General features: G+C 45.0%; 1 protein-coding gene across 2 annotated transcripts in view; it reads left to right on the top strand.

The window, feature by feature from the left end:
* The window catches only part of LOC120495668 (RING1 and YY1 binding protein), a 41,916-nt gene extending 32,812 nt beyond the window's left edge, over nucleotides 1-9,104 (top strand). For both annotated transcript variants that reach the window (XM_039695421.1, XM_039695420.1), the window contains 3 exons: nucleotides 824-1,000; nucleotides 1,115-1,213; nucleotides 5,120-9,104. In XM_039695421.1, coding sequence (XP_039551355.1) covers nucleotides 824-1,000; nucleotides 1,115-1,213; nucleotides 5,120-5,372 — 529 coding nt within the window. In that variant the 3' untranslated portion in view covers nucleotides 5,373-9,104. The remainder of the gene's footprint in view (nucleotides 1-823; nucleotides 1,001-1,114; nucleotides 1,214-5,119) is intronic.
* Nucleotides 9,105-14,068: the final 4,964 nt, after the last annotated feature.

Below are 14,068 nucleotides of genomic sequence, written 5' to 3'. Positions count from 1 at the left end.
GAAGTTTTTGAGTTGACAAGAGAGAACAGTAGAGTTTGGATGAGGAATGCAGGAGACACAAAGGTACCAATTCCTGTGGGATATGAGAGGATCAATAACCAAGATATTGGCTACATGCAAAGCTCCTCTCTGTGTAAGCCATCATTTGCAGTGGAAGCAGCCTTTGAAAGGCAGCTTGCTTGTGTTTTTTGTCTGAGCTCACTGGGGGCTGGGGACAATGGTGTGAGGACAGTGTGTCGGGGGCTGGCACGGCTGTTCCCAGTGCCACTGTGAATGCCCACTTGTCTCCTGTGCTCCTGCCAGCCCGGCCCTGGGGACAAAGTCATCTCAGTTACCTTCTCTTGTTCTTTGTTATTTGTGCAAGGTTTGCTGCTGCTGGCCCAGAAGCTTATTTGAGAAATTAAACTGAAGGATATGAAAGAGGCTGATGTTTATCAAGAAACATTTTTTTTGTCACATTCTGTTCCTTTTCTTAAAGTGTAGCCACAGTGTATGGCTGGCAGCTTCTTGAAAGCTGATTTTTCACTACTGGCCCCCCAAAATCAGCTGTGATTTCATGACACAGATGAAGAAAGGGAGCATTATACTTAATGTTGGATGCTAAAACCTGATGAAACAGCAGTGCAGAGTATTTCTTTCTTTTAACGTTTCTGTCTTGTTTGGTAACAGCAGTAGTACTTCACGTCAAATAAGGACATCCATTTGGTTCTTTAAGTGGAGTGTTCTTCCCTGGTTGCTGAAGTAAATCTTCATACTGCTCTCGGTGTAGTTATTTTTACTGTGCAAGACTGACTGTAGATCTTTCTTTTCATTGTGATTATAGAAAACCTAGAATAAACTCTCAGTTGGTGGCACAACAAGTTGCCCAGCAATATGCAACCCCACCACCACCTAAGAAGGAGAAGAAGGAGAAAGTGGAAAAACAAGACAAAGAAAAACCTGACAAAGAGAAGGAAATTAGTCCAAGTGTTACAAAGAAGAACACTAACAAGAAGACTAAGTAAGTTTGAAGGATGCAGTATTAAATGTGATGTGATTTCAGTGGCACTGTGCATTGGTTAATTGTGCAGTTAAACCAACATTGTAATCTCCCTCTTCCCTCCAATTCTCACAGACCAAAGTCGGATATTGTGAAAGATCCTCCTAGTGAAGCAAACAGCATACAGTCTGGGAATACTACAACAAAGACCAGCGACTCAAATCACACTTCAAGGTAACTCTCTAGACTAAAGTTGAGCCTGTGGTGTCTGAGAACTGTGTTAAAAAGCAAACACTTCTTTTTTTGATGTACGAGCACTTGAGCACTCTGCTAATGAGGACAGATTCAGGCTTTGGAAATATTAATTATGTTGTCCATTCTGTTTTCATTTCTCTGCTAAAATAGTTGTATTGTCAGTTGGGTAGTAATGCTTTTGACTGTAGACACAGTGGGGGAAAAACATTAACCAGCAATCGTATCAAATTCTTATCATCTCTCGATAGCAGTAACAAAGGTTACTTTTTTACTTCCTTATCTGTAATTCGGTCACTGAAATTGTCAAGATAATTTTCCAAGTATACAGGAACTAAGTATACATGAACAGATTTGCTGGGATCTTGCTATCAACAAAAAGCACAAATGGCTGGTTTGATATTTGTCTAAGTTTGAAATGAGCGTATGGAGTCTTTATTCCTAGTCTTGCCTATACTGTTCTTCCATTTTTTAAATCAAATTTCAGCATCACAGAACAGTTTTTGTATTATTGAACTTGAGAGCTACAAGAGGCAGAACTGAACTGGGTGCTTTGCCTGTGTGGGCTGTATAAAAATTGCAGATTATCTCTTTAAAATGTGCTGTAATAGGTGTTTTATAGTGAAGCCACATGAACTGCAAACACTGGTAAAGCACATGGGAAATGTGGTTTGCAATGCTGTTGGCATTCAAGTTGGCAAGGTGTGACTACAGAAAACTCTTGTATTGGAAGTTTTTAAATAATAGCATGAAAATCTTTAAAAAGAGGGAATATCCTTTGCACAGTTACCCACTGGAATGTAGTGAGGACAGTGTGAAATCTGCTGTGCTACAAGACTGAGCTGTTTGCAGGGACTGCTGTTAACTCTTCCTCAGCCCCCAAAGAGAGAAGTGTCCATTCCTGATTTGATTACAGAGAGGCAGCTTTATTGCAGTGACTCTTTTCTTGTCCTGTTCTTCTTTAAATGGTACTTATTTTGAGACTTAGAATGCAGGAAACTTGATGTACTTGACTAATGACATAATATTAAATTGAGAGATTACATCAAATAATTGTTTTTACTCATTAAAGGAGTCACTCTGTCTACTGCAAAGTCTTTTAGTCCGTGTTTTGTGGCAAGCTTTTGCCAGGCCTAATTAAGCCTTAATAGTACCAGGTCTAGCTGGGTATTTTTAAAGGATACCTCATCTTCTTTACTACTTGAACTGTCTTTTTAAGTGTTTTATTTAGTGGAACTTTTCTTGCTATTCACTGTTCTCAGGAGTGCTGTCAAGAGTCTATTTCTGATTTTTACAGAATGATAAGTTTTTTCATGCCCAGATTGCTTAACAGTTTTTCTGGGTTTTTTTGTAAATTGTCTTTTAGGGCTCTCTGGATTTTTAAGAAATCCTCTATAAATCTCTTGGATGCCATGCCTGTTTCTGACAATATGTCTTGGTTTATACCATGCCTTCCTGTGTGCTTTCAGATTGAATGTTTTGAAACACTTCACTTATTTGGCCATAAAACCCTTTTGCTATAAACCTGAAGCATCAGGGTGTTTAATTTTGCAAAATAACATGAGTGGGCCAATCCCTTTCTTCTATAAGAAGCAAAAATTCTATGCATGTGCTGAAGAGATTGGTGGTTACCATCTGTGCTTAATCAACTCTTTCTACAGGGGAAACCCTGAAAACCTCCCAGAGAAATGGTTGGGAGGCTCAGTTCTAAAAGTGGTAATGTGAATGTTTGTGAGTGGGACTGTGGGGAAATCCTGTACCTCAGCCCTGCTTCCCACAGCCCTTCCACGTTACTTTGTCGTGGCATTTAAAGATGCATGGGCAGCTCCATTTTTTTCTTTTTTTAAGCTAATTACACCTCTCAGAGCTACCTTTTAACGAGCAATAGCCAGAGTTCACATCCAACCCTGTAGGAAGGCGGAGGCAGCGGGCTCTGTTCCGGTATCTGGGCCAGCATTTTGGCTGTTTGAGACTACAAGAGGAAACAAATGACCCAGGCAAATTACAGGAAGGACTGGGTTTCCTAGAGGAACTCGGGGCTCGGGGAGGAAAACACGTCCTGGTGCTGCGCTTCCGGGAACAGCGGCGGCCGTGCGGGGGATCTGCCGGGACGGTGCCGCAGCGCCGGCGGAAACCTCCAAACCTGCTGAGCCAGCTGGCCTTTCTTGTCAGCCACAAACGAGGTGGCATCATTTCATCTCCCCGTGGCTGCCCGTGCAGCTTGGCAGCTCCTGTGAGTGTGTCTGTGCAGCGTGGGCACGTGTCCCTGTCTGGGAATCCAGAGCGCGGCTCCGGGCTGGGAAAGGCCGGTCCCAGAGCAAAGGGGCTGCTGCAAGTAGGAGTTTTACTGAGTGTTAGCCCAGTGCAGCAGTGTTTTGGGGTTTTGTTTGTATTTTCTGTCTATTAAAAATGCTCTTCCTGTGCAACTTGTTAAAAATTGCAGCAGCCTCCTAGGTTAGATAAGAAAGTACTATTTTTGGTGCGGTAACTTTATTTTTGGTGAGGAAGTTTGCAGAAATACAATTGTTCTATTTTGGAAGATGTGCATCTGTCCTCAGTGCATTTTTCTGTTCTGATTTTGGAATGCCACTTGGATAACTGCTGCTTAAGGACTTTCTCCTTGTTAACTTACCACTGCAAGCCATTGAGTATTCATGGCGGGTAGAAAATGAGCTTAATTCCCTCTTTTTCTGTTTTACTGCACTAGCCTTGTGTGCTGCAAGTGAGGAGGAGAAAAGGCAGAGTGGTTTAAAAGCTGAAGCTTGATCCCAAAGTAAATTAACCTACCCTCCATCCCTCTCAATAAGGCAGCTCTCAGCAAGCTACTTTTCACTGATGTATAAAGACTCTCCTTTTTAATTTCCCTATTGGGAATATTCTGCTGCTTAAGTCTGACCCTTAATTAGGAGCAAAAGCTGTAAATTACAGCAGTCTCTGCAGCTGACTTGGAATTTGCTGGTAGCTGAAGAAGTGTCCAAGGCTTGTTGAAGCAGAGCTTTGGACCAGCCCGTGAAATGTGCTTCAATGTCAGCTTCCTCGAGCTTTGACCCTTATTAGCTACATTACTAATTGAATGATAGCACAGCATGCAAATTACCCAGATAATCCTGAGCAATAAATTCCAGTGGGTTCTTTTTGGGTGGTTTGTGTTTTTTTCTTTCCCCTTTTCTATTTTCCCCTAACCAAAAGCTCTGGCTGCAAAAAATACCGTTGTACATTTTGGATTTTATTTACAATAGCCTCGATTCCAGAAGGAACATTATGAGCTATTTTATCCATAGGCTGATTGGGCATCTGATTTGTATAAGCTCAAAGCAGCTGAAAGAGAAGCCAAGTTGTCCCAGTGCCTGTGTTGTTTGCAGCTGCAGAGTTCCAACATGGGGAATGAAAGAGCCGTGGCCGAATGCTTTCATGTGGTTTTGTATTGCAGAGTCACAGCCTTGTCTCATAACATCAGGGCACATGATGAGATGGTGAATTTAGATAAGAGAAGTCTTTCATCTGCCCCTTGGGGAGAAGATCCTTTGCTCTGTCTGGCTCCTGTCCGCTTGGCTCTGCTGTGGTGTCCTCCTTTCTGGCAGGGTTGGATAGGGAGAAGCCTGCAAGGGACTCCCTGTGCAGAGCGCTGTGGGACAGGTTGTTCTCTGGGGCTGAGTGTGCCCCAGCCCTCAGAGCACAGGGAGCCTGGCTGGCACAGGGAGCAGGGCACACCTTCATGCTGTGCTCTGCAGCACTCTGCCTGCATGGGTTCTCCTCCCAGCCCCTGCCAACTGTGCAGGCGAGGGAGCACAAGTCACGCCAAGTTTGTTTTCAAATGCTTTTCCTAATAAACTTTCCCTTTCTCCTTTATTTTTATCCTTTTAATAAATGTCTTCTCATTCGTTTTAGACCCAGACTGAAAAATGTGGACAGAAGTACTGCACAGCAGCTGGCAGTCACAGTGGGAAATGTCACAGTAATTATCACAGACTTTAAAGAAAAGACTCGCTCTTCATCCACGTCATCTTCTACAGTGACCTCCAGTGCAGGATCAGAACAACAGAATCAGAGCAGCTCGGGCTCTGAGAGCACAGACAAGGGCTCGTCCCGTTCCTCCACGCCCAAGGGGGACATGTCGGCAGTCAACGACGAATCTTTCTGAAAAATTGCACATGGAGTTGTGGAAACTATGAATCGGGGTATGAAATTCAAACACTCCACCTGCCCACGCTGTTCAAATCCTGGAGAGCCTCTTCTGTGCTTGAACACACTTTCTCGGACATCGACCTCTTACTGATGCAACCAGGATAATTTCTGCTTGCCGTGGGCATCTGGCCACCAAGGAATTTCTCACCCTAGCGATTACTCTTGACACTTTTATGTATTCCATTGTTTTATATGATTTTCCTAACAATCATTTATAATTGGATGTGCTCCTGAATCTACTTTTTTATAATATCTGCTGTGCACAATTTTCCATGAACATGACAACTTTTTGTTTTGGGGTAGGGGGTGGGTGGGGTGGGAAGGGGGCTTTATTTATTGCATTCACAAACTCCATCCTCTTTCAACATATCCTTTTTAAGTTCAGTTCTTCTTCCAGTTATACTGTGTACTATCAGTTTTGATATAAATTATATATAAATATATATATAAATAAATATATATAAAGGGTTATTTGAAACCAATACATGGAAACGCTGGTGCTTGAAACACTGTGAAGTGATAAAACAAAATAATTGAACAGTTCAAGATCTGGGACAGTCCCCTTCTGTGAAATTACTGAAACTGAAATGGAACTGGTCTTAAGTGAAAAGTGTTCCTGAAGGTTTGAACCTGGACGGGACCTGTTCTCTCTGTTGTTCCTTCCCCGTTTCTTCCCTAAGCAATGGCTAAGGTGTACTGGACACGGTTTTAATTGTTACAGCTTGGGATCTGAGCTGAGAGAGGATTGCTCCAGGCAGCTGGTGTTTCCCCTAGGGTCACTGAGGTTGGTGATGTGCAGGTCCATGCCCAGCTGGAGCAGCAGCATTCCCAACCAGACCGCTGGTGTTACACCCCAGATCCGTGTGTTTGGTAACACGAGCATGGCTGTGTCCTGCACAGCCAGTCCCACACGTGTTGGTGGTGTTAATGAATTCCAGCCAGCATCCTCAGTGCCTGAGGTAACTAGAACTGCAGTGGTTGCTGTGGGTGGAAGGCAGCAGGGAGCCTGGGAGCAATCCCAAGCTCAGGAACCGAGCTGGTGCTCGCTCCAGCCGCGTGTGGGCCGCTGCTTGTCAGCCCTGTCCCATCTGTCCCGTCCATGCTGTTGGGGTGGCTCTTTTCCTTGGCATCCATCTGTGTCCCAAGAGTGGTTTCTGAACAGCATCTTGTCCAGTGATGGGCTTGTCAGCGTTCGGACACTTCCAAGTCTCCTGCTGTGGCAGCAAAAGTAGGGAAAAGTTTTCGTGCTGGCAAGTGAGCGACGTGTGGCTCATGCTCATGACCAGCATCTCCTTCATTCTTACTCTAAAGCTATCCAGACTATAATTTCTTTTCCTGGCCTGTTAGTGTTGCTTTACAGTTTACCTTCCATGCATTATCCTGCTAAAACACTCAGCTGAAGAGGTGAAACAAACTTTTGTTAAAAAAAAAAAAACAAAACAAACCCCAGACCTCTTTGGCTTTTCATCTTTATTTAGTGGCCCCAGGGTGCTTTGCAGTAATTTCAGGCGCAGAGGCTGTGGCTTCATCTGACATCAAATGCATAACTTTTGGGCATGATGAAAGAGGGCCACATTTTGACAACTTTGAGCCTGCTTGTTATATTGTGAATTATTTGCTCTGCAAGAGAAATTTCTCTTTGTGGAGGCAACTGATTTAAGATTTCTTTTAAAATCTGTGTGGTTTTGAGTAGCAGATGTAGGTTCCTTTCACACTGGTGACAGAAATGTGTGAGTAAGGGATCTGGTAGGGCCCCTGCTTTAAGGCATGTGCAGTGACAGTGCCTTGGCAGCAGTGGTTTTATTCTGAACGTTAGCATGGGCACCCCAACTTAATTCTGCTTATATTCACAGTATAGACTGTCTTTTGTAAGCATTTTTAAAAGTATTAAAGAACCAAAGGAAAACAGATGCTTCCTATGAGCATCAAGACAATTTATTATACATAGTTTTAAATACTATGAGTATCTCAATCCACATTTTAACATTAGTGGGATATTGCAAAGACATTCCTTTTCCAGTTTTTACTATTCCTTTAAGGGTCTCAGGGAGGGTAAACTGGTCAGCCATATTTATTTATTTTACTGAAATGTATTGGAATAATTTTTTAAGAGAGATTTTTTGAAGATGCCCCTGAACTTGTATATTTTGCACTGCTTTATAAATGATCCATTATCAATTAGGCTTGCGTGCATCTCGGCCGCGATCCAGCCAAGAGCATGAGCGCGTGGCAGGTCCCGCTGGCCTCAGCAGGGCTCATTCTGGTGCTTCAAGTCAAACCACGCGCTCACCTTCCTCGTTGGATCTGGGAATTTGTGCAAAAAAAAAAAAAGAAAAAAAATAGCATTGTGTGTACCAGGAAATTGCTTCTTTTTCAAGTGAAACTAGACCTGTAGATCAGTTGAAAAGCTTTAACGCCGTACCCAGCTACTCGCGGTAAAGTCGGGAACATCTGTCCCTTTGGCGTGCCTCCTCGATGAAGTAGCTTGCTATAAACAGCTGGGAAGATTTCTTTGGAAAGAGTGACCTGTAATTCTGCAATCAGTTAGGAAGTGCTAGCTGAGCATTGGACCCCCAGCCTCATCCGTAGCTGTTGTGTTGTGGGTTTGAAGGGCAGCGTTTGCTTTCGGCATTTCGGAAGTTGGCGTTCCCGCGGCGCCGCACGTGCGGTTCCCTCCGCCCTTGGTGGGGAAGGTGTTCCAGAACCAAACCAAGCAAACACTAGTGTAGGGAAGGACCAGATTCACGGTGTTCAGTGGCACAGAACGCAGGTAAGTGAAGCACAGTGTTACGATGGCAAAGTTTCGACTCTTACACAGACACACACAGACACCGACACAGCTTGCCTGACTCGCTCAGTTGACGTAGTTCTGCAAAGGAAAGGTGACAGCGTTTTACACCACCAGGCTATTTATTTCAATTGGAACTTTGCTTCAGATTGGACAGATCCAAAATTTGGCAGCAGCTTCTGTGAGTTTATTTCCACTGAGATGTTTTCACCTGCCTTACCAAGATCATTCTCAGTCTACTTTTTTAAGCTCTACCATAAACTTAAATTATTGAAAATTTATTAATTGCTGACTATATAATAACCTTTGCTTGTATGTAACCGAATGGTTTTAAGAGCCAACATTTAGAGTATGACAATGGAGCTGAACAGTTTTTAATGCGCAAGCAGTTCTGTTCTTGTGTATGACTTGTAACCTTAATTTACTGTGTAAAGATGGTTACATTATTTCCTTAGCTTTGTTTGTTGGAGACAAATATAGATTGCTTGTTTAAGTATGTCAAAACATAATCTTATCTTGTGGATTTTTATGTTAATGTATTATACGAGCTCTATTTTTCATTTGCCCAGAAAGACAGCTTGTATAACGCTTCTGAAAGTTTTTCCGCTCTGTAAAGTCTTTAGAGCTGACAGTCCTGTTAGGTTTGTTTTAATCTTCATGCTAAAGTGTCAATGGTGGTTTTGTGAACTGGTCAGAAATTCACAGGTCTTAAATGTTTTTGGGAAATTTATATTGGACACTGCTCTTTGTCTAGCAAATAAAAGATGTTAATATATTCCTGTTACTGGCATGTGCACGACTGTTATTAGAAGCCACTTTATCATTTTCCTGCTTTAAATAGAAATGTCTATTTATGAATTCTGCTTGTAGTTTTTTCACAAATAAAATAGTAAAATTTAATTAAATCTGCAAGCTCTCTTTTTTGGGAGATGCCAGTATTCAGAAAAGGTGGAGAGTCCTGTTGTTGGAGCAGCTCCTCAGTGCGTCTCGCTCGTTCCTGAGCCACTGCTCGAGCACCCACTTCTGCAAACACAGGTTGTGCCCATGGAAAACCTCAGTCAAGTGAGTAAATCCAGTTTATTCCCTGGCACTCACAACTTGGGGGAGACTTTGTGGCAGATGTGTCTGCAGAATTTGGGTTTCTGGTCCCTGGAAATAATAATTTTTCCCCTTTCTGTAGCTGCAGGAGTGGCAAAGCTTAGTGCGGAGGATTTAGTGAGAGCCCTTGGGAGTTCCTTTGCCTGTCTTGCACTAACAAAGTCCCAGGAGTAAATTTAATAAAATGTAATTGAGAGTCTAATTGTATTTTTGTAGCATAAAAATACTGGTATTTTGCAAGCAGTGTTTTGGTTTCTGCCTAGGAAACAAGGTGATGTGAATTACTGTGCTCTTTCTAGTTTGTGTTTCCCCTCCACCACTGAGATGGGAGATGTGTGATGTAACTGTTCAAATATGAAGTTGAAATTTGAAAATAAAGCAACGGATAAAATGCCAAGCGGACAGAATTTTCCTTGGAATAGGAAGGCAGTTCCTAAAGGAAAAGGCATTTGGATTCTTTTAGGTATGCTGAGGGAAGTGTGTATTACAAAGAGAGGTCGCTTTAGAAAACCCCATGAGCAAACAGACGCTTGAATGCTTTTAACCTCAGTTGGAAGCGATTCAGGTGCCTTTGTGCCAAGAATGAGAAGAAACAGGAAAGGTAGTGGTTGTTCTACAGCCCTGAAAAGCACTTGTTTGGCATGCTGAGGACTGAGGAGAGGAACAGTCCTTGCCTTGAAGCGTGTACAGTCCCTGTCCTCAACCTGTGACCAGCCAAAGCTGCCAGAGCCATCCTTGGGGGCAAAGCATAAGAGCTGCAGGGAGAGGAGGAGGCGGCTGCATCTTCATCACCTTGATGCTGAATAGGAAGATAAAAGGTGGAATGGAGCCAGCAAAAGACTTCCATGGCAGTGTCATCTCCCTCAGAGCCTGTCCAGTCGCCCTTTGCTGGGATTTCATGTGTCTGGTCTGGAAATTCCTTGCCTCAGAGCCATGTGAGCCAAGGGCCACGTCCAGTGCTGGAGCTGCAGTTGTCTCTGGCTGTCACTGCATGAAGAAGATGCAGTGCCACTCTCACGGATTTGTGGATCCCTCCAGGATGCACATGGTCAGATTCAGGCTGGTCGCTTGCCTGGCAGCAGGCTGGATGGATTCCTACAGCCCCACTTGGTTGTTTAAAGGTAAACCTGAGTCTATAATGCTTTAACAAAGCAGAGCTGTGAAACTTCACTTGTGATTCACAAAGTGATCAGATTAAAAGAAAACCAGAACAAACTGATCTGGAGGACCAGCAGGATCTGGAAGGAAGAGGGAGACTGGCTGCATTTTGTAGCACCTGGATGCCCTCGTGCCTTTTGTAGTTGTAACAAGGAGAGGAAAATGTCAGGTCTTTCTGCCTGCCTTTCTCTCGGCTGTTTCTTGAATATTTACATGCCCAAGTCTTGCTTGCCTTTGCTCCTGCTGTCAGCAGACACAGCAAGGCTTGTTTCACTGTTTTCCCTTACAATGATGGATTGCTTGATATTTGTGTGGAGCCTTTTCCTAGACAGGGTTGGGGCTGGTGCTGATTCCAGCTGAACCCGTCTAATAGGAAGACACTGGAAACTTCAGCTGTGTTTTCTCATTGTTTATTCTCAGCAGAGAAAAACCTGCATGCAGAGATCACCAATAACATCAAAAGCTGTTTCAGAGTTTCCCAATCAAAGCACTTCACACCACTGCAATTATCCCACTTGCAAAACTTCCCCGTGGCAGGGCAGGGAAGCCTGTCACAACGAAGAGCACTCTGTGCCTGGCTCTGGTCTGCAGTTAGTACTGATGGCAAAGGTAAAAATGCTGTCTCTCTGCAGCCAGTGCTGCACATCTCAGCACTAGCCTGCAGTCCCCTGGTGCTCCTCAGACAGGGATCACTCCCTGCTCAGCAGGAGCTGCTCTGGCAGCCCCGGCTGCTCAGGAAGCACGGAAGGCACGAGCCAGTTGTGCTTCCTAGATGAGGAATCAAGGAACAAATACTCCCTTGTTCTCCTCTGTCTCCATACAGAAAAAAAAAAAAAAAAAGGAAAAAGAAAAGAGAGAGGCATTGCTCTCCACCATGACTATTTATTTTTCCCAGGATACTGGAATTTCATTACTTTCTAACATTCTTAATTTTTTCCAACCTCTTTTCCTTCATTGTAAGGAGTTGTCAAAAGTGTTCTGACATCCTTAAGAGACTGTTCCGCTTCCCCCCTTTCTCCAAACCCATTCTAAGAAGGACTGAAAATGGCACAGTGGCAACTAGAGAGTCCCAGGGTGAGAATCCCTGCTGCTCCACATCCCTGCCTTGGCAATCCTCCCTTCCTCCTGCCAGCAGGTGAGGCAGAGGCATCCAAAGCTGATATTCCCTTAAATACTGTGAAATTCCCAGTCTATACACACTTGATAACAGCACATCAAAAGCTTTTTAGGAAGGTTTTTAATTTGCCACAGCTGCTGGAGCTGGACAGAGTTTGGGCGGGGGGAGATCTGAAGTGCTGGAAAAAAACAAGTTTGGGAGCTGAATTTGGGTACAGAATATCCCTGTGAGCAGGAGGAGGCTGGAATGCTGTAGGAACAGCACATAGTGGCCCAGGTAAGTAGAATGGGAATGGATAAAGCTGATTTTTGTGCCTCCCCATGCTGTGCTGTCTGATTCTTGTTGCCCTGGAGGTTTGGTGTGGAGCTGGCAGGAGGAGTTTTCCATGTTTGTGTGTATATTTTAGGAGGGATTAAAGCTCACAGTAGAGAAGCAGAACCACTGAAATTTTAATTCTGCCTTCACCCAGGAATTGATAGCTACCTAATACATACAAGCTATAATCTTAAATATAGATGGTATATTTTTACATAGGTTGTAGAGATATTCTATGGGATAGGCTAAAGTGAAGTTTAAAAGCACAACTTTTCAAAAGTTGTCTCTGACAGGGATTTACTCTTTTTTTCTGAGTCTCCAGAGAAATCACCAGCATAAGCCAAGAGTAAATAGGGCCAACAATCCCTCCCACCCCTTTTGGGTGGTTATTACTCTCTTACTCTGCAAATTGGCTTCCACACCAAGTAGGCTGTCTCTGTTCATATGCTTTACTTCCCTGTGGGGTTTATAAAAACAAGATAAAGAAAGGGCAGGAAAAAAGTAGCTTTCCATTAAATTAATTTCTTTCTGATCCAAGAAAGACAAAATCATGGAGCAGCAGAAGGAGCTGGTTGGGGCTCAAGGCTGATGCTGCTCTCTGGGTGGGTTAATTTATTTATACATCCAGATTTTTTTCAAAGGTTTGAAGAGATGTCCATCAGCCTTGAGCCTCCCAATGGCTTTGGAAGAGGCTTTAGGGAGCCTGGATAGGGAAACTGCCCCACAGCCAGGGGAAGCCCTGTGGGTGCCTCTGCCCAGGAGCCAACGCCTCGTGCTTTCAACCTTCCTCACATGCACAGTCCCTTTTCTTCATCCAGCAAGGAGAAGCCTCTGAAATCTCAAAATCTCTCTGCTCAGCCTTTGTGAGGGGTTGAGGCTTTGGCTGAGGGTTAGGGCTGCATCCAGGCTCTGACAGGATTGACGGCAGAGCCCGCGGAAGCCTGGCAGCATCCCTGGGACTGCGCTTGCTACCAGGGACAGGGGCTGGAAATGTGTTTAGCCGCTCCTATTGTTCTCCTTGCTCAACGCGAGTTTTGTTGGTGTGAAGTTAAGGAAGGGAAATGCGGGCTGGAGCCGCGGAAGCGTTCCCTGGAGAAGGAATCCGGTGATTCCCGGCGGGCGGGATTGCTGGCAGCGCGGGCTGTGATGGAGGCGCGACAGCCCCTGACAGGGATCGACCTGCGAGTCGCTCTGCTACAATGGCACGGGGGAAATGAGTGATGGGAACCTCCCCTGACTGCAGAGCTCCCGAATTGTGATGGCACTCGCAGCGGGAGAAAGCCTGGCGGGGGGCGGGAGAGGCTGGCGGGGGTGCCAGGATTTGGGAATTGCTGCTGTCTCTGACTCAGCCCTGGCTGCTGTCTGTGCTGCCTGCCTCCACCTTCCCACTCATCCCGGGAGGGTCTGCCATCCCCCCGGCATCCCTCTGGCCTTGGCAGGGTCTGCCATCCCTTTGCCATCCCCCCTGGCATCCCCCCTGGCATCCCCCTATTCTGTTTCTCCCTGCTGCTGTGCTGCTCCAGCAATCCTGGAGCAGGCTGGGGGAGATGGCCCCGCTGGACACCCCTCACTCACAGGTTTGTCAAGCCTTACACTCATTTCCTGCCTCAGTTTATTTTACCATGCAGGAGCAGCTCTGCTTTTGGGTCCTCATGAACACATGTACCCTCTGCAAGTCCTATCAGAGATGCCAGTTGTAATTTTCCTCCTGTGCCAAGTTATAAATCCCGCTGATTTATATATCCAAAGTCCTCGTCAATCAAGAGATTGGATCAAAGGCAATGAGTTAAAACAAGTGGGAGGAGACTCCACTGAGAGCAATGAGGAGCCAGAGCTCACTCCTGTAGAGCTGGTGATTCCCCTGAGCTGGGTGTTGTGGGCTCACACTGCCCTCACTGCCAGCCAGAGAGTTTAACCCGTGGAGAAAAGGGTTTTATCTAAAGGAGTTCATCAGAGTGCTCCCTTTCCTCCCCACATCCATACACTGTCTGAGGAGCAGGAGCTGGATGGAGCAGGATGTGAAGCTTTCAGACCCCTGGTCTCCTGGCAGACCACCATCCCTCCTTGCCTTGGGGAGGAGCCTGCCCTGAGCCACTGGAGTTATTCCTGCTCATCAGGAATAACTGAGTGTTGTGTTTTACACATGGCTGGGAGTGACTCTCCACGCAGGAAGGGA

Source organism: Passer montanus, unplaced genomic scaffold, assembly GCF_014805655.1.
Source record: "Passer montanus isolate IOZ18808 unplaced genomic scaffold, ASM1480565v1 scaffold9, whole genome shotgun sequence".
In the NCBI taxonomy this organism is placed as follows: domain Eukaryota; kingdom Metazoa; phylum Chordata; class Aves; order Passeriformes; family Passeridae; genus Passer; species Passer montanus.
This window is presented reverse-complemented; position numbering and strand designations above follow the sequence as displayed.